The 20,817-nt window shown below is 59.5% G+C and overlaps 3 protein-coding genes across 3 annotated transcripts; all 3 read right to left on the bottom strand.

The window, feature by feature from the left end:
• Window positions 1-2,134: 2,134 nt before the first annotated feature.
• DHX38 (DEAH-box helicase 38) lies at window positions 2,135-12,827 on the bottom strand. Its single transcript, XM_035566280.2, has 26 exons — window positions 12,417-12,827; window positions 11,736-11,923; window positions 11,476-11,580; window positions 10,890-11,055; window positions 10,653-10,771; window positions 10,428-10,504; window positions 10,040-10,195; window positions 8,922-9,083; window positions 8,729-8,836; window positions 7,701-7,813; window positions 7,462-7,599; window positions 7,022-7,208; window positions 6,747-6,932; window positions 6,145-6,285; window positions 5,861-5,971; window positions 5,665-5,781; window positions 5,308-5,415; window positions 5,077-5,189; window positions 4,271-4,479; window positions 4,030-4,184; window positions 3,797-3,952; window positions 3,587-3,721; window positions 3,384-3,509; window positions 2,881-2,976; window positions 2,537-2,658; window positions 2,135-2,393 (listed from the first exon to the last, which is right to left on the bottom strand). Exons 1-26 carry the CDS (start codon window positions 12,749-12,751, stop codon window positions 2,309-2,311), a joined length of 3,714 nt encoding a protein of 1,237 aa, XP_035422173.1. The 5' UTR covers window positions 12,752-12,827; the 3' UTR covers window positions 2,135-2,308.
• A 373-nt stretch (window positions 12,828-13,200) lies between these two features.
• Window positions 13,201-18,149, bottom strand: LOC118257856 (haptoglobin-like). Its single transcript, XM_035566251.2, is given in 7 exon segments — window positions 13,201-13,323; window positions 13,325-13,733; window positions 13,735-14,020; window positions 14,263-14,337; window positions 14,854-14,918; window positions 17,432-17,591; window positions 17,663-18,149. Coding segments are annotated over 7 exon segments (1,071 nt in total). The 5' UTR covers window positions 17,682-18,149; the 3' UTR covers window positions 13,201-13,266.
• Window positions 18,054-20,392, bottom strand: DHODH (dihydroorotate dehydrogenase (quinone)). Its single transcript, XM_050713280.1, has 7 exons — window positions 20,375-20,392; window positions 20,055-20,267; window positions 19,704-19,903; window positions 19,411-19,493; window positions 18,701-18,888; window positions 18,174-18,287; window positions 18,054-18,077 (listed from the first exon to the last, which is right to left on the bottom strand). The coding sequence occupies exons 1-7, from the start codon at window positions 20,390-20,392 to the stop codon at window positions 18,054-18,056; spliced, it is 840 nt and encodes a 279-aa protein (XP_050569237.1).
• Window positions 20,393-20,817: the final 425 nt, after the last annotated feature.

Raw genomic sequence — 20,817 nt, 5'->3', positions numbered from 1 at the left:
GCAGCAGGGAGCTGGGGTCAGCAGGGGGAGGGAAGGCACAGCATACAGCACCCACTAATGCTGTGCCTTCACTGCAGCTGAGGGTGCGGGAAGATCAGAGCCAGGGCCTGCAGCACAGCCTGGCTCAGCTGCAGGAAGAGCTGGGAGCCACCCGGGCCCGGGAGCAGCGAAGCCTGCAGCAGCTTAGCGGGGCCAAGGAGACCATCCGAGACCTGCAGCAGGTAGTGGCCTCCAGCAGAAAGCACGAGGCAGAGCTGCTGCAACAGGTAAGTGCACAAAAAGCACAGCCCCAGGACACAGCCAGCCACCATGCAGCCCGCAGTGCCTGAGCTGCGAAGGGACAGAGCTGCAGAGAGCACTTTCCTGCTCCTGAGCAGGACTAGCCCTGGGGAGCAGCCCAAGCTTGGCCAGCCACACTCCCAGCCCCACCACTTCGCCTGCAGGTACAGGATGTGGCAACCCTACAGGCAGAGCTGGCCCAAGCCCAGCAAAAGAAAGCCAAGCAAGAGGAAAAGATTGCAGCCTATAAGGAACAGATGCAGCAGCTCCACTTGGAACTGAGGAAGCTTCAGGAGGCCCAGGAGCAGAGCAAGCAGAAGGTAAGCATGCCCTAAGCCTTCCACCTGGCATCTGCGCTCATCCTGCATGTCTCTCACTGCCCCCCTCTGCCTCCCACAGGCCCACTCCCTCCAGCAGAGGCTGCAGGAGCTGAGCAGCCAAGCCCAGCGCTGGCAGCAGTTGCACCAGGACAGTCAGCAAGCTCTGGCTCTGCGGGAAGAGGAGCTGGTTGTTTGCAAGGTGGAGCTGGCTTTCCTCAAGGAAGAGCTCAGCAAGGCCATGGAGCAGGTGCAGGACAGGAACATGCAGCACCACAGCTTGAGGACAGGAGGAGTGCAGGCTGAGCCCCTGACACCAGAGGACAAACCCTGGCCCACAGGCACGGCAGAGGTGGAGAGGACATGCCAGGGGACAGCTCACTGCAGAGCCCAGGCCAACACGGGAGGAGACTGTGGCTCTGTAAGCAGCAGCAGGGCTGAACATCATGTTCTTAAGTAGCCGTCTTTGTTCGGTTGCTAGAAATAAGCCCTCAGCATGAAACTAACACCTCATGACAGTTTGTAGCCAGTAGTGCTGGAGCAATGTTTTTTCTCTGATCCAGACAGCTCTCCCAAAACACAGGCAACTACTCCAGACCTGTGGCTCAGTCCTGAAGACTGCTGCCCCAGCACAGCCTTGTTCCTGCACCTTCCTTCTGCCCTAGGCACATACAGGCTGAGGAAAGCAGTCATGTGGGGTCACCCACAGCACAGGGTATTGTTTTTTTCAGGTAGTAACCCTGCGCACTTCCCACACCCTGGGATGGTCGAACAGCAGCAGGCCGCACCAGGAGAGGGAGCTGGTGCTGGTCAACATCAGCCAGTGTGCGAAAGAACAGATGTGAGTAAGAAGCCCTAGCCAAGTAGAGAGGGGCAGGTACCTGTCTTCTCCTCACACCAACTCACTCGGCTTACACCTCATTTTCAGGCAGTCAAGTGAGAAACGAGGGCACAAGACCCAGCAGCAAATCAACCATGTTGCAGAGCTGACAGGCAACAAGGAGTAAGTGATGAACACAGGGACTGGGTCTGAGCAGTTAATGCTGCCCACAGGGGTTTATAGGACAAATGAACAACTACTGCCTCACCTCATCTCCCCCGCCTTTCTTTCTTCCAGGCATCTTCAGGACACACTGGGCAGCTTGCAGGTAGAAAACAAGTACCTCAGGGTCAGAACACATGAGCAGCACCACAAGGGTGAGCAGATGAAGGTGAGCAAAATTCCCGACACAGCCTGGCCCAGAACAGTGCTGAGCCAACCCTCCCTTGTGTACAGGGACAGCTGGGCATCAGTTGCTTGCCCAGAGCACAGGTCACGGACAAACTGCCTTTGCAGTATTCCAGGCCAGGTCTGGGCCAAGCACAGGCTGTCTTTGCCCTCTAAGCCAGTGTAATTCCGTGCCTTGTCCCAGGCTGTACAGGGCAGCAACTTGACTGCACGAGCCATGCACAACTCCGCAGGGCTGCCTCTACCCAGAGCTCAGCTCCAGGACGAGAAGTGACGCAAAACAAAAAAAAAAAAAGGGTTAAAGACTGACAACCTTTAAACAAATAAAATTCTTTCTGTTCTGTAGCAAAAGTAGTGCCAAGCACCAAAACCTTCCAGGGCTACAAGCTGTAGCAAGCCTCATAGCAGTCAGAGAAGCTGAACACTCCTAGGACTCAGCTGCTCTTGGAAATCTTTAAGCCTCGTAGCAATGGGCATTCCCTTCTCAGAGGCCAAAGCGGGCTGGGGTGCGTCGTGGTGTCAGGGGCTCCCCCTGCTCCTTCCGCCCAGGAGTGTAGATTTTAGTAGATCTGCCAGTAAAGGACAAGAGTGATTAGTGGAGAATACAACCTTTCCCTGCACCAGGAGCACCTGTGAAGAAGTTGGAATCCTCCATGCAGCTCACTACTGCTCTTAAGCAGGCAACTGATGGCCGGTTAGTGCCAGCACCCACCTTGCACTGCCCAGTGGGTTACGGCGCTCCTGCTCCTCCCGGCGGGCACGCAACTGCTCCTCAGCCAGAGCCATCTCTTCCTCCATGGCAGACACTTCCTCCTTGGCACGTCGGCGGTTTTCCTGGGGCAAAGCAGCAGTAGATCAGGGACTGGCAGGACTCTCTGCAGGCCCGCAAGTCTGATCCCTCCACATAAAAAGACAACAACAACAACAAACAGACCCCTACCCAAGAACAGGCATGCAGTGGGGCTGTGTGCAGCAGGAACCCCACTCAGGCAACACTCCTTTCCAGTGTAGTAGCCTGCTGTCTGTCTGCCAGCTGGGTCTGAGCAGGAGACTCACCTGGCGCGACTTGCCAGCATGTTTGATACTGTAGAACATGGGTCCCAGCTCTGCCAGCCACTCTCCATCCACAGCAGTGACACACTGCATGTATTCCTGCAGGAAAGAAGGAAAGACCAGGGTAGCAGGATGACACCCAGCGTCTGGACGCCATTGCCAGAGCCATGGCAGCTCCCACCCTCCTCCACTTGCTGATGGCAGTTCCAAAGCTAGGACTATACCCCTTCCAGACAATTCCTCCAGGCCTCAGAAGCTGCTATGGGCCCTGAGAAGCTGCTATGGGCAGGACTTGGTGAGACTACAAAGATGTCCCACATATGCCAGGAAAATGTATCATAAAAGAGAAAAGCAGGGCCCTACAGATGACAGAGACATGTCCGGTCAGTAGAGACGAGAAAGGCTGAGAACTACACCCTCCAATAGATCCTACTATCACAGCAAAGCCCTCCCACCTCCCTCAAAGCACTCTTTACCCTTCCTGCTAGCCCTCAGCTCTAGTTTACCTTGGTGGTCATGACCAGCTCGTGATACACAATGTAGTCTGGGGTGTAGCCCATGCCAAACAGAGAGCTCGTGGGATGCAGGTGACAGGGCATGCCTGTGCGGATGTTCACATACTCCCCAATGCCCTGCACAGAGAAGTGTGGTTAGTACATCAGTTCCCAGCAGGGGCCTCTCATCCCCCAGGCAGGTACAGACCCCTCACCTTCAGCTTTGCAGCTTGATGGAAATACGCAGCACAGATGCACTTCCTGACAACATCCCAGTCAGTACCACAGGATGCTAGGCTCATCCGCTGCTGCACCATAATGTCCTTGAGCTGGGCACGCACCTCCCGCACCTGCAAAGACGTGCAGCAGTCAGATCCCTCTCTTACGTAAGGCTCCCTCCCCCAACCTCATTGCCACAGCCCCACCTTCCGCATGGCCTTGGCATGAATGAAGTGCTGGTTGCACCACAGTGTAGAGTAGTTGTTGTTTTTCCATTGCAGATAAACATTCAGGTAAGTCAAGTGATCACTCTCTGGGACAGCAAATTTCTCCCGCACTTGGTCACTCTCTTCCTCTCGACCCTGAAGAGTAAGCAAAGAACACAGGTTAGTCAGAAGGCAGCTAAAGGCCCTAAGCTGCTGGAAGAGCAAACAGGTACCTTAGGCCGATAGAAGATGGCAGGCACAGACAACATGGAGACAATGAGCAAGATCTCAGAGCTGCAGCCCATGTCACAGGAAACAATGAGCATTTTGGAGAGTGCAGGATCCAGTGGGAACTCCACCATGAGACGTCCTGTTGAGGTCAGACCACCTGCAGGAATACCATAAGGATCCACAGAGCAACTGGACAGGTCCTCAAAGTCCCATTGGCTGACAGCCTGCCCCAGCGGCCAGTACCTGTGTTATCCAGGGCTCCCAGGATCCACAGCTGGTACATGGAGTTCAGCATGTTGTCCTCAGGTGGTGGATCCATGAAGTGGAACTGCAGCAGGTCCTGCACACCCAGGGACTTGAGCAAAAGCACTACATTGGCAAGGTTGGTGCGCTGGATCTCGGGCACCGTGGTTGTTAGCAGCTCATTCTTGTAGGCGCTCTGGGTGTAGAGCCTGGGGAGCAGATGCCAAGAGCATGCCCCTCCCCTTCAGGCCACTGCATTCCTCTGTGAATGACCAGCAGTTCCCAACCCAGCCAGGCCCTGCACACGGCAGCAGCTCTGCACTCAGCCAGGCCAACGAGCAGAGCCCCAAGGAAGAACCTCTCCCAAGGCCACAGTGCAGCCTCCCCAGCACACAAGTGCCTGGACTGCAGCACGAGGTACACCCCCCTCATGTACAGTCTTGTACCAGACCAGTCTCAAAGCAAAGCCTTGAGATAGCTGCCTTTAGCTTGGCTATGGTCCTGAGAACATCAAAGCAGCTGGTTCAGCAATGGCGGAACAGCCACAAGTAAAGATTGGCAAGGTAAGAAACCAGAGAATACCCTTTCCTCTGCAGAGATACTAGGTCCAAAACAGATGGCCTCAAGGCCTGCCCACAGCCCTCATCTCCACAACACATTCAAGGCAATGAACAGTTCTCCAGTGAAGAAAAAATATAAATATAAATATATATATATATATATGTGTATATATATATATATATATACACGTAGCCAGATGCCAAGCTGTGGTATGGCAGGAATAGGAACACCAGTGATGTGCCTACCTGAAGCAGTGACCTGGGCCCGTTCTGCCAGCTCGGCCTGCCCTCTGATTGGCATTGGCTTGACTGATGGGATAGATCTGCAGCGCATCCATGCCTATACGGGGATTGAAAACCTGCAGGGCACCAGAAAAACAGACTGAAGCAAGAGGAAGGCTGGGTCACTGGCAAAGAACTCCATCAACCCAACCCCAGAGATGACAGACATGAACAGTCCAGGAAACCTTTGCTTACCTTCAACTTGCAGTAGCCAGAATCAATCACAAACATGATGCCATCCACTGTCAGTGAAGTCTCTGCAATGTTAGTAGCAACAATGCACTTCCTGACCCCATCTGGAGCCTGCAAGTATACCACACATCAGTCAATTTGTTGGGCAATGGCTTCTACACCACTGAAGAAGAGTGCAGAGCAGCAATACAGAACCCAGGACAGGAGTGACTCTTGGGAAGTCGAAGGGGGCACATGCTTTCCCTCACCCTCCATGTGCAATACAAAAGGCATCTCTGCACCACTCTCTCATGCCAACTAGAGTCTTCCCTACACTAATCTCCCATCTGCCCAGTCCCATCAGAGAGTACGCATCAGCACCTTCTGGAAGATCTTGGCCTGTAAGTCAGATGGCAGCTGAGAATAGATAGGCAGTACAGCAAGAGCAGGCGCCTTCTCCAGTTCCTCAAGGTGCTCCACAATTTGCTCTGAGGTTACCTAGACACAAAGAGGAGTATTAACATAAGACTGAAACAATAAAGGGGTAGGACAGTGCCTGCCCTTCCATCCAGCTCACCTCAATGTCCTCCTGGCCAGGCATGAAGACAAGGATGTCGCCAGGAGCACCAGACAAATGGACCTGCAGGGCTTGTTTCACAGCAGCCTCCACATAATCCTCTTGTGGGGTCTGAAAGACACATCCCAAATTATAGACACCAATAATCTCACCTGCCCCATCCTGTGTGTAAGGCTGCATCACAGCATGGGTACCCCTCTGCTTTCCTCTCTGTCCACTGCAGTGAGGTACACCCAAGTCACCCCCCCCCCCTCACACCACAAACTCTCTCACATTGACCTTACCTTGCTGAAAAGAATATCAACAGGAAAAGTGCGCCCAGGAATGTGGAAAATGGGAACGTTCCCGAAGAAGGAGGCAAACTTATCTGCATCCATGGTGGCAGAGGTGACAACAAGCTTCAGATCCGAGCGTCGTGCTACCACCTAGAAAACATATGAAAGGAACAATAGAATAGTGGCGTTTGTGCATACCTCCAGGCTACTTCCATCACTACTGAGACAACAGGACAGGATGAAGCTTCCACCGTACTCTAGAGGCACTTACCACTAATGCCAGGGAAGGCATATGCTATACAATCCGTCCAGTTAAAAAGACGGTCTGACACCAGCCAAGAAAGCCTTATACCTGCAAGCATCTCTGTACCTAGAGCTTCTTAGTTAGCCAGCAAGCCTCTGGCAACACGCTAAGGGAGATTTAAACCCTCAGAACCAAGAATCAGGACGTCTGAGCACCAAGTGCAGTCAGAGATGTGGGAGCCTCTCTTCATTTCCCTTTCCCAGGCCTGGGAGAGAAGCACTGCCTCTGCCAATATTCTGCCCAAAGACCAGTTCACACACCCTATGCCACTGTTTTAGAATCTTCCTGTAGCCCAACTCGCACACACCTCCCGTAACAGGCCAAAGAGCACATCAGTGTTGAGTGAGCGCTCATGTGCCTCATCCATGATGATAGCACTGTAGTTGTCCAGGTCAGCCTCTCGCAGTGACTCACGAAGGAGGATCCCATCTGTCATGTATTTGATTATCGTGTTCTCTGACGTGCAGTCCTCAAAGCGGATGGCATAGCCCACCTGGGAGGGCAGAGATAACAGCAAGTCTTCACCAGCCCTGTGCACTCACTGTCAACAGGCTGCACCCTTGCACATGCTGCCAGACTCACCTCCTCTCCCAGACGCACTCCCATCTCTTCGCTGACCCGCTTGGCAACGGACATGGCTGCCACTCTGCGGGGCTGGGTGCAGCCAATCATGCCGTAGTCTGTGTAGCCGTCCTCATGGAGGTACTGCGTCAGCTGAGTTGTCTTCCCACTACCCGTCTCCCCTACCACAATCACAATGCTGTTGTCCCTGAAGAAAGGGAAAGAACATTTCTTTGTACACCACAAAGAAAGACTTTTTCATTCACAGCTCTGCTTGGCCACCCAAGAGTTGTCCTGCTTTAGCAGGAGAACTGCCATCAACCAGACAACGCAATGGGTTTTGTTTTCCGAGGGTACAACTGCAAACAGGCCCTATATCAAGGAAAAATTCTCACTTGTGTTCCTGAGATGTAAGCCAATGCCACAGGGCTGTACTATGACCAGCTGCCTAACAACCGTACCTGAGGATGGAGAGCAGCTCCTGCTGTACAGCAAAGATGGGCAGATATTGTCTCTGCTCCAGGATTGATTTCTTCTTGGCAAACTCACTCCTTGCTTCACTTTTTTCTTTCATGTGTTCAGCAAACTTCTGCTCAGTCCTAAGGAAACACCACAAACCTTAAAACTGTCTCTCCGCACACTTTGCTATGCCTATGGCCCCATCACCAGCTAAGCATAAGCAATTCAAAGGAAGGATTACTTGTAATCCACTTTGCCATCTTCTGTCACCATCTCATCCTTCTCCTCCTCTTTCTTGATTCCCATAATGTCTCCCAGTTTTGTGCCTGCCAGCTCCCAGTGTTTATGCTGAGCCTGGGAAGGCAGAGAGCAGTGTAAGTGCCACAGTTGGGACTGAAAAAATCATTCTTCTGCACTCCTACTCGTAAGGCTAGAAAAGCATGTTAGCTTCACATTTCCTTAGTGCTACGAGAGAGAACAGACATCCCATTCCTACATCAAGTCTCCCTCTTCCAGCTGAGCTGTGACAGACCTTTTAGACACTGGTCTGGATACAGACACTTCAAGCACAGCATGACCAACAGCCTCCTAAGAAAATGGTTCCAGCTGCTGACAGTTCCATTAAATTTGCACCTAGATCTACACAAATCTGAACCAGAGTTAATCTTCCTGCTCTCAACCGGTACCTTCAGGTACTCCCACCTTTCTGGTTTTCTGTCACCTCTTGTATCAGGAGGTCAGCTTCCACCTTCATTCCACTCGTAGTACACCTACCTCAAATCCAGCTCAGTCTCAGTTTACAATGTATCTGTGCTTTCCCCACCACTATCACATAAGCTTTATAGGAAGTCTATTAGACACACACCCACAAAGACTAATACACTACCTTACTGCATGCTCCTCCTCAAAACTCTTCTGCTGAGACAAGATCTACCCTGCTGCCACCCACACTAATTGTTGTCCATCTGAGCTACCCTGTATTCTTTCACCTGCTCTCCTCTTTCGTGATCCAAATCTCCTTTGGATCAAACTTCTCTGCACAAGTGCACAACAATTGATGTCCCGGGCAGTGCCTGAGGAAATCACATCACTACAGCAGCTTACGAGACAATGCAACGAGCTGGGCTACCAGGATACCCCAGGTCACAAAAACGCAGTGGACATCTTATCACTGCCACCAAGGCCTGTATTCCACACAGTCCAAACAAAGGCTGCGAAGCCCTACATTAAACAAACAGCGGGGCAGTAGGACAAAAGGTCATAGCATACCCTCTTACGCTCCTTTTGCTCCCTATGCTTGCGCACCAACTGGCTGCCTTTCCGAGCTATGATGGCCAAATCAGAAGTGGCATCTTTGACAGGGATGACCGGCTCTGGCTAGAGGAAAAAGGCATTGCTTCACGACAGAAAGCTCACACCTGTGAGACTCCCTGCCATTAGAACCTTCAGCGACAGCCCCTACCTGCTTGGTGAAGACTATCCTCCCATCTAGGAACGGAGGCACCAGGTTATGCACCAGCAGATGCACTTTGGCTGAATTATCCTCTTCAAAATCTTCATCCACTTCAATCCGATGAACTACACCACTGGTCAGCATGCGGTTTGTCTCCCACCGCTCGTTATCCTGCAGGAAATGACATATCAAAGGATTTTAACTATTACTTTCCATCACCTAAAACTCAAGAACAATCAAGAGACTCCTTACACCTACCCCACAGTATATACAGCTCAAAGCAACTGCAAGGCAATAAATAAAGCAACACAGCTTGCTGCGAAGCACTACAGGACTGTGACCAAGTCATGATGGCCTAAGTTATTCATAAAAGTGGAAGCTAAAAGCAGGAAACTGCTGAAGGCAAATCTGTAACTGATTCTCAATACACACCACGGTTATGCCACATGGCTTCAAGTACTGAAATGATCTAGGGCTGCATCTGCTGGTCTTCCTTCCCCCAAAAGGGAAAGAGTCTAGAGCCCCAAAGATGAAACTAAGTAAGCCTGGAACGTGTACAACAAGTAACACTGAAGGTTCTAGCCTAAGGAACCCAAAAACAAGCACTTGGAAAAAAAAAAACTAACTAGAAGCAGCAGGGTACAGGAACACAGACTGGCGATACAAAGTACCTGGTTAACAGAATGGTCTCCAAGAAAACGGAGGGCAAAGTGTCCACAACACCCCAGCTACACACTGAAGGCCAGAAGCCTGGAGACAACCCTGCTCTTATGCTGAGATCAGCAGCCCTGAGTGTCTGGAGCAACATTAGACAGCCCCAATAACATGGTTCATGCTTCTGTATAGCAGGAGCACAGCCCTCTGCGTTCCAGCAGCCCAGGACGCTGTGACCAACTGCAGTCGCTAGCTGAATTCTGCCCCATGCAGGAGATGCACGGCTGCACTTTCCAAGGGAATATAACAAGTTTCCCTGTGAGCTCATTCAGCCTGGACCATGACAAAGACTGCCCTTTTCACTCTGAGGGCAAGGGCTCAGCCAATCCCATCAGCAAGCAGGTCTCTTAAGAAGCAGCAAAACGAGCAGCCCGCACACGTTCAGAGCAGCCAGCTCTGCATCTCGCCCCCACCTCATTGATCTGCCGCCGCTGTGCAGAGATGCGCTTCTGCTTCTGCTTGTGCAAGTGCTGCTCCCTCTTCTTCACATACTCCTCAGAGGAGTAGGCCAAGGGGTTGTGAAACTCGTCGTAGCCCTCGTCCATCATGTACCAGTCCCGGTCAGCTTGCTGGGAGGGGAGGTGCAGCGCTGAGCTCTGCTGCTTGCTCGGGCTGGGCCGGGCACCCCGCCGCTCCCCGTCTGGCCGCCGGGGGGAGCCCGCCCGCCGCCAGCGGCCCCGACGCAAGGCCAGCGGCGGTCCCCGGCCGCCCCCCGCGGCACGGCTCTCCCGGTGCCTCGGGGCCAGCGGCGGCAGTCCGTAGCCCGGCGTTCACCAGGTGCCCAGCTCCCCAGGCTCCTACCCGCTGGTCGTCCTCCCACTGCTGCCGTTCCTCCTCTGTCTCGAAGGCGATGCCCTCCTCTCCGTCCTCACGCCGCCCTACAGAAGAGGGGCTGGTCAGCACGGGCCACCAGCCCCACCAGGCTGTTGCTTGTGGAGGGAATCCCCCAAGACCTGTCCTTGTGCTGCACAGGGTTAGAGGACTCTGCCACTGCTCAGCCTCGGCAGTCCTCCACAGACTCCTCACCTCTGCCTCTGGACAGCCGTGGTGTGGCCCCCAGGTGTCTCCGGTCATCAGCCCACTCGTTATATTTGTACGATGGTGTGGGCAATGGCGTCTTATCCGAGTACCTGCTTCTTACAGACCTGTGAAAACAGCACGAAGAAGGAATCACTGCCTACAGCACGGTGCTAATTTTACACACACCCTCCTGCCCTTTCTTGCAGATCGCTGGCTCGTAGCCACATCCCCAGCTGCCGATACCTGTCCCGGTCTCTCCGATCCGTGTCCCGCAAGAATGATGCCCGGTGGCTGCGCTCTGAGTCTCGATAGGAAGGTGTGGGGGAGGGAGATTCCCACTGTGAGCGGCGGGAACTGCTGTAACCACTGTCATCTTCCTCCCAGCTGGAGCGAGACGGCGTGGCTGCATCTAGTAGAGGAGATGATGATTGAAAACCAGTGTTCACACTGTGGCCTTAAGCACCTGCAGCCACTTTCCACCTTCTACAGAGGAAGCACAGAGGGCACCCATCTGCTGTCCCTCTAAGAGAAGGAGCTGATGCACTGCCTCCAAGGAAAATTGCCAGGGGAACACATCTGTATCTCACAGACCCAGAATGAAACTCACTGGGCAGGGATCAGCCAGGTCTTCGCACACAGCTGGCAGATCACTCCCGGTCCTACATCCGGGAAGAGCCAGGAGTTTTATGCCTGTCCTAACCACCGGCCTTAAAAAATACCGGATTTTTTTACTAACGTTCATCCTGACAAAAACAGCAGGAGCCCAAAAAAGTAACACGCCCTTTCCCATTAGATTTTACGTGAGAACTCTGCTAAGTCCCACTCCTACCTTTAGGACGATGCCTGGGACTCTCTGGTTCGCTCCTCCTGCTGCTCCGTTCCAATGAGCCATCTCTCTCTGACCTGCTGCTGTGACGACTTCTGTCCCGCTCCTCTGGAGACGGAAAATAAGATCAGATACCCTGTGCACAAACAGGCTTCCCAAATCTACCCTAGAAAACACCCTGAGCACCAGTCAAGGCAACAAAGAGGCTAAGGAACAAGCCCCACGTCTCTAAGCAAAAAGTCACAAACATCTCAAACTGTTACCGCGGTCTCGTTTACGATCGTGGTTCCGATCCCTGCTGCGCTCCTTCTTCCGTTCCTTTTCCTCCTTGGAGGACGCAAAGACACCATGCTCACGGCGGTCTCTTTCCCGCTGCCGACTGCGTTCCCAAAACTCCTCGCTGACACCTCCTGTGTAGGAAGGTGTTTCCACATGGACAGAACGATAATGCCTAGAAAGGCAGAGCAGAAAGCAAGCTTACAGTGCTGAGGAATAGCTAGCCTTTAATTCGCCGCCTGTAACTCTAGTCCTAGTCTCCACAATAGCAGAAGCTTGTGGGTAGGAACGCTCTCTCCACCCTTTGCTGGCAGCCCAGCGTGTCTGTTGCTGTTTTCAGACACGAACGCTTCTAAGGAGGCTGCTGCTTCCAAACGTCAGGAGGCAGACAACAACACGGACAGGACGTTTAGTGCTAGCAGGCCTAACAGCATCTAAAAACATCCCTGGCCACCAAGCCTCAGGGACGGCACCAGCCCAAGAGCTCTTCTGGGACCCCCTCAGGTCCCCGGCGACACCCCCGGCCCTCCCGGCCGCAGGGAGGTCACAGCCCCGCAGGCACCGCGCTCCCGCACGCAGCCGATGCTTGCGGCCGGTGCCCCGGCACGGACCGGGCTGCCGCGGAGCCTTCGGGCCCCTGCGAGCGCCGGGCACCCCGCGGACCGCACCTGTCCTTGCGGGCGCTCCGGCCGCTGCGGCCGGCCTCCTCCTCCTCCTCGTCCTCGTCCTCCTCGGGGCTGCCCGCCTCGTCGCGGCCCTCCTCCCAGTCCCTGTAGGAGCACACCCGGGACCGCTTGCCGCCGCCGCCGGCCGCCGCCTCCTCCTCGCGCTCCCGCCGCTTCTGCGCCGCCAGCACGTCCAGGCCCAGCAGCGAGGCCCGCGGCGCCGGCGCCTTGAAGACGTGCTGCTCGGCCGCGGCGCTGCGCCCGCGCAGGACCAGCCCGCCGGCCTCGGGGCCCGTCCCGGCCAGCCGGTGCAGCGACTGCTCGCCCGCCTCCGACATCGCCGCCGGCCGCTACCCGCGCCGCGCCGGCACCCATGGGGCCTGCGGACGCCCGGGACGCGAGGCCTGCCGCCGCTGGCCGCCTGCTGCCGGGGAGGCACCGGCCCGGCCCGGCCCCGCCCTCGGGCGCTCAGCGGCCGCAACCCCGCCCCGCTCCGGGCCCCTCGCACCGCGGCGGCAGCAGCCCGGGGGCGGCCCGGCCACCACAGAGCCCGACGGCCGCGGGACAGAGCGCCCCCAGCGCCCTCGGCGGACTTCCGGCGGGGGGACGGCGGACGTCACGTGCTCGCGGAAGAGAGCGGGGGCGGGGGCACGACGGCCCCGGGCACGGCAACAGCGTCCCCCGCAAAAGAGCCCCCCCGGAAACTGCGCCCCCCAAACAAGGGCCCCTCCTCCAACAAGCCCCCCCCCCAACAAGGCCCCGGGCTCGCAGGGAGGCAGGAGCAGAGTCAGGGGCAGGGTGAGGGCCGGGCCGGGCCGGGCGCTCCCCCAGCTTTATTTCGCGGCCCCTTATCTCAGGCAGCCGCCACCGTCTCCCGGACCCAGTCCAGCACACGCCGCACATCCACGTAGGACGCCGTACTTGGAGGCGGCGCAGGTCCTGTCGTGGCTGAGGATGCCGGCCGCGTACCAGGCGCCGTCCCCGGGGTCCTGCACGGCGAAGGCGCCGCCGGCATCCCCGTAGCAGGTGTCCTCGCGCAGCTCGCTCACGCCCGCGCAGAAGGTGGCGTCGCCGAGGACGGGCCGGACGCCGTGCGGCCCCTGCGCCGCGTAGTACTGCCGGCACTTGTCGGCCTCGGCCACGGGCAGCATCACGTACTTCGGCACCTCAGGGAAGGCGAAGGTGGCGCCGCGCCCCCAGCCCGAGACGTAACCCACGCGCCCCGGCTGCACGTAGTCCCGCTGGGGCAGGCAGATGGGCATCACCTCCGCCCCGACGGGCACCTTCTGCCTGAGCTTCAGCAGGGCCAGGGCCACGGCCACCGGGGTGCAGCACCACGCGCTCGACGCCCAGGGTGGGCTGCCCCCGGCCGCCCAGGAAGAGCCGCAGCGTGGGGGCGATCTCCTCCGGCGTGGCCTCCTCGCTGTGGTTCAGGTAGACGTTCCTGCCTGTGGTCAGCAGCCACTGGTCGCTGATGAGCGTAGCCCCCGTGGTGAGGTTGTGGCGGCTCACCATCCGGGCCTCGCAAGGGAAGCTGCCCTTCCCAGCCAGCAGGCCTCTGATGATGCGCTGCATGGGGGCGGGGGGGTTCTCAGGTTTGCCGCACACTGCAGAGGGAAGAGCAGGGCCCTGTGAGCCACGGGAGGAGGCGTAGCTCTGGAAGAGGAGCATCTCGCAGCCTGCCCTGTCATCACCACCAGACTCCTCCAGGCCCACAGCATCCCAGGGAGCAGCACTGAAGATGGGGGCTGCACACAGCCCCGCGGGCCCTTTGGCTGCGCAGGCAGACCACGCACAGTCCCCATCCCACCAAACCCCCGCAGCCCCTGCTGCACCGCTCTGCTCTCACCTGGCTCACAAACGGGCGCCTCCTTGCCAGCTTCGGGGCTCACCCACGCCAGATTTTCATCACATTTGTACGTGCCTTTGGAGGGAGATGGGAGTCAGCACCCCTGCCGATGGGGGGTGAGGACGAGACAGTGCCCATGCACCCCTGGGTATCCCCAGGGAGGCAGGAGGTACCTGTACCTCACCGGGGTTTGGGGAAGCAGGGGTAGCTGCTCATCCCCCCCCGGGGAACAGGGGAAGGGCCTCCATCATCTAGCACTGGGGGCAGCCCTGTGCCAGGACAGCCCTGCCCCTGCAGCCAGGGACAAACACCTTCCCGGGGTGCTGTGCCTGTGCCGCAAGGCTCACCGTCGCCAGAGCCGCGCAGCCGGTAGTACGGATCACAGCGGTACTTGATCAGGTGCTCCACGTGGCCGTGCTCAATCTCGGCGGGCTCCACTCTGCGAGTAGAGGACGCACAGCCCAGGACACCCCCTCCACTGCTGGCTGGTCCCTCCTCAGTCCTGCCTCCCCCACCACACGCCTGCTCCCTGCCAAGCTGCCCCTGGCCTCATCCGAGCCCCAGTGCTCCCACCCTTGCCCTGGAAGGTACCAGTGGTGGCAGCGGTGATCTCCAGCAGAGTCCAGGCCAGGCCAGCAAACAGCAGCACTGCAGTTCTGCAGGGAGGAGAGGGGGACACTTAGCACAGGGGTCCCACCCCCTGCTTGTGGTCTGCAGGCTCCAGCAGGCAGAGGACTGACCCTCGCCCCCGGGGCTGCCCCACCCAGCACAGCCTGGAGGAGCTGCCTGGGCCACCCCCGGCCCCAGCTGCTACGCAGTGCAGGAGCGGCGGGACCCAGAGGGCCGCCAGGCCCGACACCGGTCCTGCCACAGCACGCAGCAGGGCCAGGTCCTTGGCCAGGCGAGAGGAACGGGCACAGCACCCAGTGCAGGCAGGGTCAGAGCAGTGTCGCTCACCCCATGGTCGCAGCCTGGTCTCCTCACAGCAGCCTCCTGCAGGACGATGCTGTTTGGGGCTCCTTCCTCATCCCTTTTATTGCTAACTCCCTCACCCCGGTGCAGCCCCGCGCGCTCCAGACCTCCTGAGCTTTTTGTATGCTGCCAGCATGTTTCCCAGCAGGAGCAGCACAAGAAGCCCCACCTGGCTCACGGCCGGCTTGGCGGAGGCTCCCGAGAAGACTGCCAAGCTCCCGCGGGAAACCAACAGGCCGAGAGTTTCCTGGATTTTGCAGCTACAAGCGTGGGGGGGTCTGGCTGCAGAAGTGGGCCCTGGCATTGAGACACCGGCTGAGGCTCACAGAAACAAGGCAGAGCCCTGCAAAACCGCCCCCACACCTCCGCCCGAAGCAGCCCTGGGGGAGCACCCACACCAGCACCGAAGGCGAAGCCTGAGCCAGGACTTGGGAGCCGAGCCCCAGCCGCTCCGCGCCCAGCTCTGCCCCCATCCAGGCACACGCTGCCAGCCCAGCCAGCCGAGGGACACAGCAGGGCCGCCGCCAAGCCCCTCTTCCCACACCTACCCACCCCTTCCTGGGCAGCCTGCTCTGGCCCTGGGCTGTTTGTCAGCGCAGGCTGGGACCCAGCCCAGCCTTACAGGAACTCGTAGCAGCAATCGCTGGCGGGCACCCAGCTGGACGCAGCCGAGCCAGCAGCACAGGACGAGCGCAGCGGAGCCCTCTGCTTCCTGGCACACAGGTGGGCAGGGCCCAACAAGCCGTGGTGGCAAAGGGCTGCACAGGGCTGGCAGAGGGCACAGGGCTCACAGTGTAGCAGGAGGCCCGGGAAGGAGCCCGGCCTGTGGTCCTGGGCCTGCGGCAGCGGGGCAGGCGGCAAGAGCTGCCAGCAGAGCCCTGGCACCCTCGGGAAGGCCAAGCCCCACACGCAGACCTCCAGGTGCCCAGAGCCCACCCCAGGGCACACGGACAGAGGTCCAGGCATGAGGCACCAGCAGGAGACACTGGCTGGACGCGGGCAGCAGGTAGCATCGTGTCAGAACACGGGGATCTACAAAGCAGAGGCTGGCGTAGGGTGTGCAGCCCTAAGGAGAGCAAGGGGTTACAGGCAGCCATCGGTCGGCACACCCGCTCTTGCAGAAGGCTGGATCCCTGGGACGCGTAAACAACTTCGGTGGAGTTCGGTGCGTGGCGCAATCCCAGGTACAGGGCACCAGGGTGCTGCTGCACAGCCAAGGCTGCGTCTAGGGCACGGGCCTTGCTCAGGAAGGGGAGAGATGGCTGCTGGCAGCCCGGGGTCAAGCAGCAGCTGCTGCCAGAAAGCCCCAGAGGAAACAACCCACAGCCTCCAGAAGTGTGAATAAGCAGGGCTTTTCCATAACAAGTGACAGGGCGCAACTGTGGCTGTCTCCAAGCACCAGCAACAGGAAGAAACAGCTCCTGACACCTCCTGAGGCACAGACAAGGCACAGGTCTGTGTGGGATGGCTTCCACGACCAGCAAGAGAGGCACCGAGCAGAACACAGAGAGCAGGGATCCCTCTCAGCTGACAAGAGCCATCCCTGGAGTCTGACCAGCCCAAAGGGTATCCCCAGAGCAGGACACAGGACCAGGTGAGCCAAATGTTTATTGACACTCAGGCAGGACCTGGGGACCACGGGTTTGTTACAGCACGGTGTGCGGAGGAGGGCAGGGAGGATGGACCCTGCTCTAGAGACTGCACTGCAGGAGGACCCAGAGCCAGCAGCACAAGCTGGCTGCAGGGTCTCTGGCAAAAGGGACACCCACCACCCCACAGCTGGGGAAGAAACCCACAGGAAAGCCCAAATACAGCCCTGAGCAGCTGCGACAGCGTGGAGGTCCCTTCCCCTGCTTCCCACCAGTGCAGCCCCAGCTCCACTTATCGCTGGCCCTTCCCAAGGGCCCGGAGCAGGACCTTGTCTTGGTCCCAGCCTGCCCACACTAGAAGCATCGCAGCCGTCCCTGCTTTGCCACGTTTCCTCCTGGCTAGACCTCGGTCCTGCGATGCGTCAGCACCGGTGATCCGCTCCAACTGCCTCCATGACACTCTTGAACCCCTGCTCCCTACTCAGAAACAGTGCGTGATGGCCTGGCTGGCACCGCTGCTCAGCCCTGCAGTACCAGCGCTCGGGCACCACCACACAGCTGCCCAGAGCCTCCCCAGGCCACAGGGAGCTGGCCGGCCCCTCACTCACCTCAGCAGCTCCTCCAGCTCACGCTTCACTGCCCCCACCACCAGCGGCCCATGGTACACGAGCGCTGTGTACATCTGCACAAGCGAGGCTCCAGCACGGATCTTCTCCAGGGCATCGCGGCCGCTGCTCACCCCACCCACGCCGATGATGGGCACCCGGCCTGCGGGCAGGCACGGGGTCAGGTCAGCAGGGTGAGGCCAGCACACGCCCCGAGTCCTGCCCTGCCCCTACCTTGGGTGAGGGCGTACATCTCCCTCACTGTCTGCGTGGACAGCTCCCGCAGGGGCTTCCCACTGAGGCCCCAGGCTCCAGGCGCTGCATGCTCTGGAGGTCGCGGGGCCGACTGACGGTAGTATTGCTGACAATCAGTCCGTCCACACTAGCTGAGGAATGCAGCAGCGTGAGGACCCAGCTGCTGCGAGCAGCCCCTGAGCCTCATCCACAGCCCCTGAGCCTCATCCACGAGCTGCCAGGCGAGCCGGGACTCCCCCCAGCACCGTGCCCAGAGACAAAGCAGCCGCCACTCACTGCACAATCCCCAAGGTCTGGTGGGATGCACGCAGCTACTCAGAACACTGACTACAGCCAGCCAGAGCTGCACGTCTGCCTGTCCCTTCAGAGGTCACTCGTCAGGATCACCAGCACCCTGCCCCACACTGAGGCAAGGCAGGGGGTGCACAAGCCCAGCTCCTCAGCAGCCTCCCCCTTCCCACTGCCATTGTGCTGCCCCCGGTCCCCTCACCTCGCACACGACACTAGCTATGTCCTGCTTGTCCTGCAGAGTAAGGTCTGGGGCAATCTTCACCAGCACAGCTGGCTTGTGCTTGCATGGCAGCGTGTCCCTCTCTGCCAGCACCTGCGGGGTACACACAGGGACACACGGCAGTGTGTCGGGGACACACACCTCCTGCTCCAGGCCAGGGGAACCGTGTGCACCCACAGCCCCAGGCAGCGCAGGGACAGACCCTGTTGTCTCCACACAGCACCACCGATGGGACAGGCACCCAGCGACACAGGCCCTGGGGCACACAACACGCACGACTTGTGGGGCACAGGCAGGACTGTGGTAACTCCTGATGTCACGGGATGCTCCTTGCAGGAGCAGAGCAGAGCAGAGCAGAGGGCAGTGACTCGCTGTTCACCTGCCCCTTGCTGGAGTACAGTGCTCTGGTGCACCCAGCGCCAGCCCATGGGATCAACGGCTGAGCAGGGGACATCTTGGTGGCTCTGCCCACTGCCCCACACTCCTCCCCACACGGGGTCACCCACCTTGGTCAGCAGGTCCCGCAGCTCAGCCTTGCCCTGCAAGTCCCGCAGCCCTGGGGTGTTTGGGCTGGACACATTCACAACCAGGTAGTCGGCCAAGGGGCCCAGCACTCGGACCCCAGCCACGTAGTCAGCTACAGCATCTGTAGAGCTCTTGTTCTTGCCCAGGTTGACTCCAAGAGGCATCCCCGCTAGAACACAGACGTGTCTGAGCCAGTGCAGCAGCACCAACCACCATCTGAGGGGCCAGAGCACCTGACAAGGGAGGTCCCATACTAGCTAAAATCAATATGGGCATAAACAATCCAAGAGTTTGATGGGGCTGGGACCTTAGGCTGTCCTGCAGCCCCAGGAGCACCACTGTGGCTGGCATGGTCAGCACCTCCCAGCACTGCAGCCTCCTGCTGGGCCACCTAGTACAGGCTGCCTATGGAACTACCCAGATGGGGCCCTGTTGGCTTTGGCTAGTCTCAGCTGATACATTCGTCCCAAAGCAGCAAGTAGAGCCTCTACTGCAAAGGAACTGGCAGGAGAAAGGTGCTTGGTCAGAGCCTTGAGGGCTCTTGCTGTCCAAGTACACAGTGCCTTGGCCAGCTCCTGGACACTGTTCCGAGGCACTGGCATTATACACCTTCCCTGACATGCAGCTAGCTGGAAGACCCCCAAATCCATCCTGCCAACCCCCAGAGCAAAGGTTTACAAGCTTGTCTCACCACCAGTGAGCTTGCGCTGTGCCTCCTGGCGGGCCCGCAGCCTGCGTTCCACTGCAGCGTGGCCGTGACTGTTGAATCCATACCTGCAACAGAAAAGATAAGGTTCAGGACCAGGCTGGTGCACCAAGCAGGACACGGGAGAATTGTGAGGAAGGCTCCACAGCTCCGCCCAGCGCACCCAGTGCAGCTGCAACCACAGAGCAGAAGACGGAGCTGGGGCCACCCAAACTCCTCCTCCCCACGCCACCAGCCTGTTCCACCAGCACCCGGTTAGACAATTTGCGCGTCCCCACCTGTTAATGACCGCCTCATCCTCCACCAGCCGGAAAACCCTGGGCTTGGGGTTCCCCTCCTGGGGCTTGGGTGTGACGGTCCCCACCTCCACGAAGCCGAAGCCCGCCTTGTACAGGCCGTCCACAGCCTCGCCGTGCTTGTCGAAGCCAGCCGCCAGGCCCAACGGGTTGCGGAACCGCCGCCCGAGGACGCGCACCTCCTGCGGGGCAGCGCCGCGTGAGGCCCCGCGCAGCGATCCCCGCCCCCGCCGGGTTCCTCACCGGGCGCCTCTCCCCCCGCCCCGCCGCCCCCCCCAAGGGCCGCCCCCGCCGCCCCCGCGGACGCCTCCCCCCCCCGCCGCAGAGCCGTACCAGCGCGGGGCCGTCGGGGCGGGCGGCCGGCAGCAGCCCGAAGGCGGCGGCGCGCAGGGCCAGGCCGTGCGCGGCCTCCGGAGGGACGGCGCGGAGCGCGGGCAGCACCGCGGGCAGCACCGCCGCCTGCAGCCGCTCGTCGCCCGCCGCCAGCGCCGAGCCCAGCAGCAGCCCGCAGCCGCCCAGCGCCGCCGCCAGCGCCCGCAGGCGCCGCTGTGTGAGGCAGTCAGCACCGGGACCGGGACCGGGACCGGGACCGGGACCGGCCCCGCCCGGCCCCCCCCGCGCCCGCCGCCCCCCGCCCGGCCCCGGCCGCTCACGCGCAGCGGCGCCGCCATCTCGCCCGGCCCGACGGGTGCAGCAGCACTTCCGGGGGCCCGGCCCAGTGATTGGCGGAGGCCGAGGCGCCCCAACCAATAGAGACGCGGGAGGCGCCGGGCGCGGGAGCACGGCCATGACGGCCGCGAGTGCCCACGGGGAGGGCGGGCCCCGTGCTTCCACCGCCGCCGCAGCCCCCCCGGCCCCGGCGCCCCCCGGCCAGGAGCAGCGCGCGGCCCCGGGCGCTCCGCAGCCCGTCTTCCTTGGGAACCGCGGTGCAGCCAGGCACGCGCCGAAGGAGGAGCCGCGTGGGAGCGCTGCGCACAGCCCCGTCCCGCACGACGCTCCGCGCCCCGCAGCCTCCCGGGGAGCACCGAGCTGCTCCGGCCCAGCGCAGAGCCAGAGCGGCCCGCGGTGCCCCGGCGGCCCTCCCGCCCCCTCCGGC

Source organism: Cygnus atratus, chromosome 12, assembly GCF_013377495.2.
Source record: "Cygnus atratus isolate AKBS03 ecotype Queensland, Australia chromosome 12, CAtr_DNAZoo_HiC_assembly, whole genome shotgun sequence".
NCBI classification, from domain to species: Eukaryota; Metazoa; Chordata; class Aves; order Anseriformes; family Anatidae; genus Cygnus; species Cygnus atratus.
Note: the sequence above shows the minus strand (reverse complement) of the source record. Positions and strands in the feature narration are given on the sequence as shown.

Coding starts and splice junctions, on each gene's coding strand:
- DHODH (XM_050713280.1), bottom strand. Junction 19,904..20,054: donor GCCCCGACGGCCCCGCGCTG/GTACGGCTCTGC, acceptor GCTGCCCCGCAG/GAGGTGCGCGTCCTCGGGCG. Junction 19,494..19,703: donor GATGAGGCGGTCATTAACAG/GTGGGGACGCGC, acceptor TTTCTGTTGCAG/GTATGGATTCAACAGTCACG.
- DHX38 (XM_035566280.2), bottom strand. CDS start 12,751: ATGTCGGAGGCGGGCGAGCAGTCGCTGCACCGGCTGGCCGGGACGGGC. Junction 11,924..12,416: donor CGGAGCGCCCGCAAGGACAG/GTGCGGTCCGCG, acceptor CTGCCTTTCTAG/GCATTATCGTTCTGTCCATG. Junction 4,480..5,076: donor GGCCCAGGTCACTGCTTCAG/GTAGGCACATCA, acceptor TCTGCTCCCCAG/GCTCTACACCCAGAGCGCCT.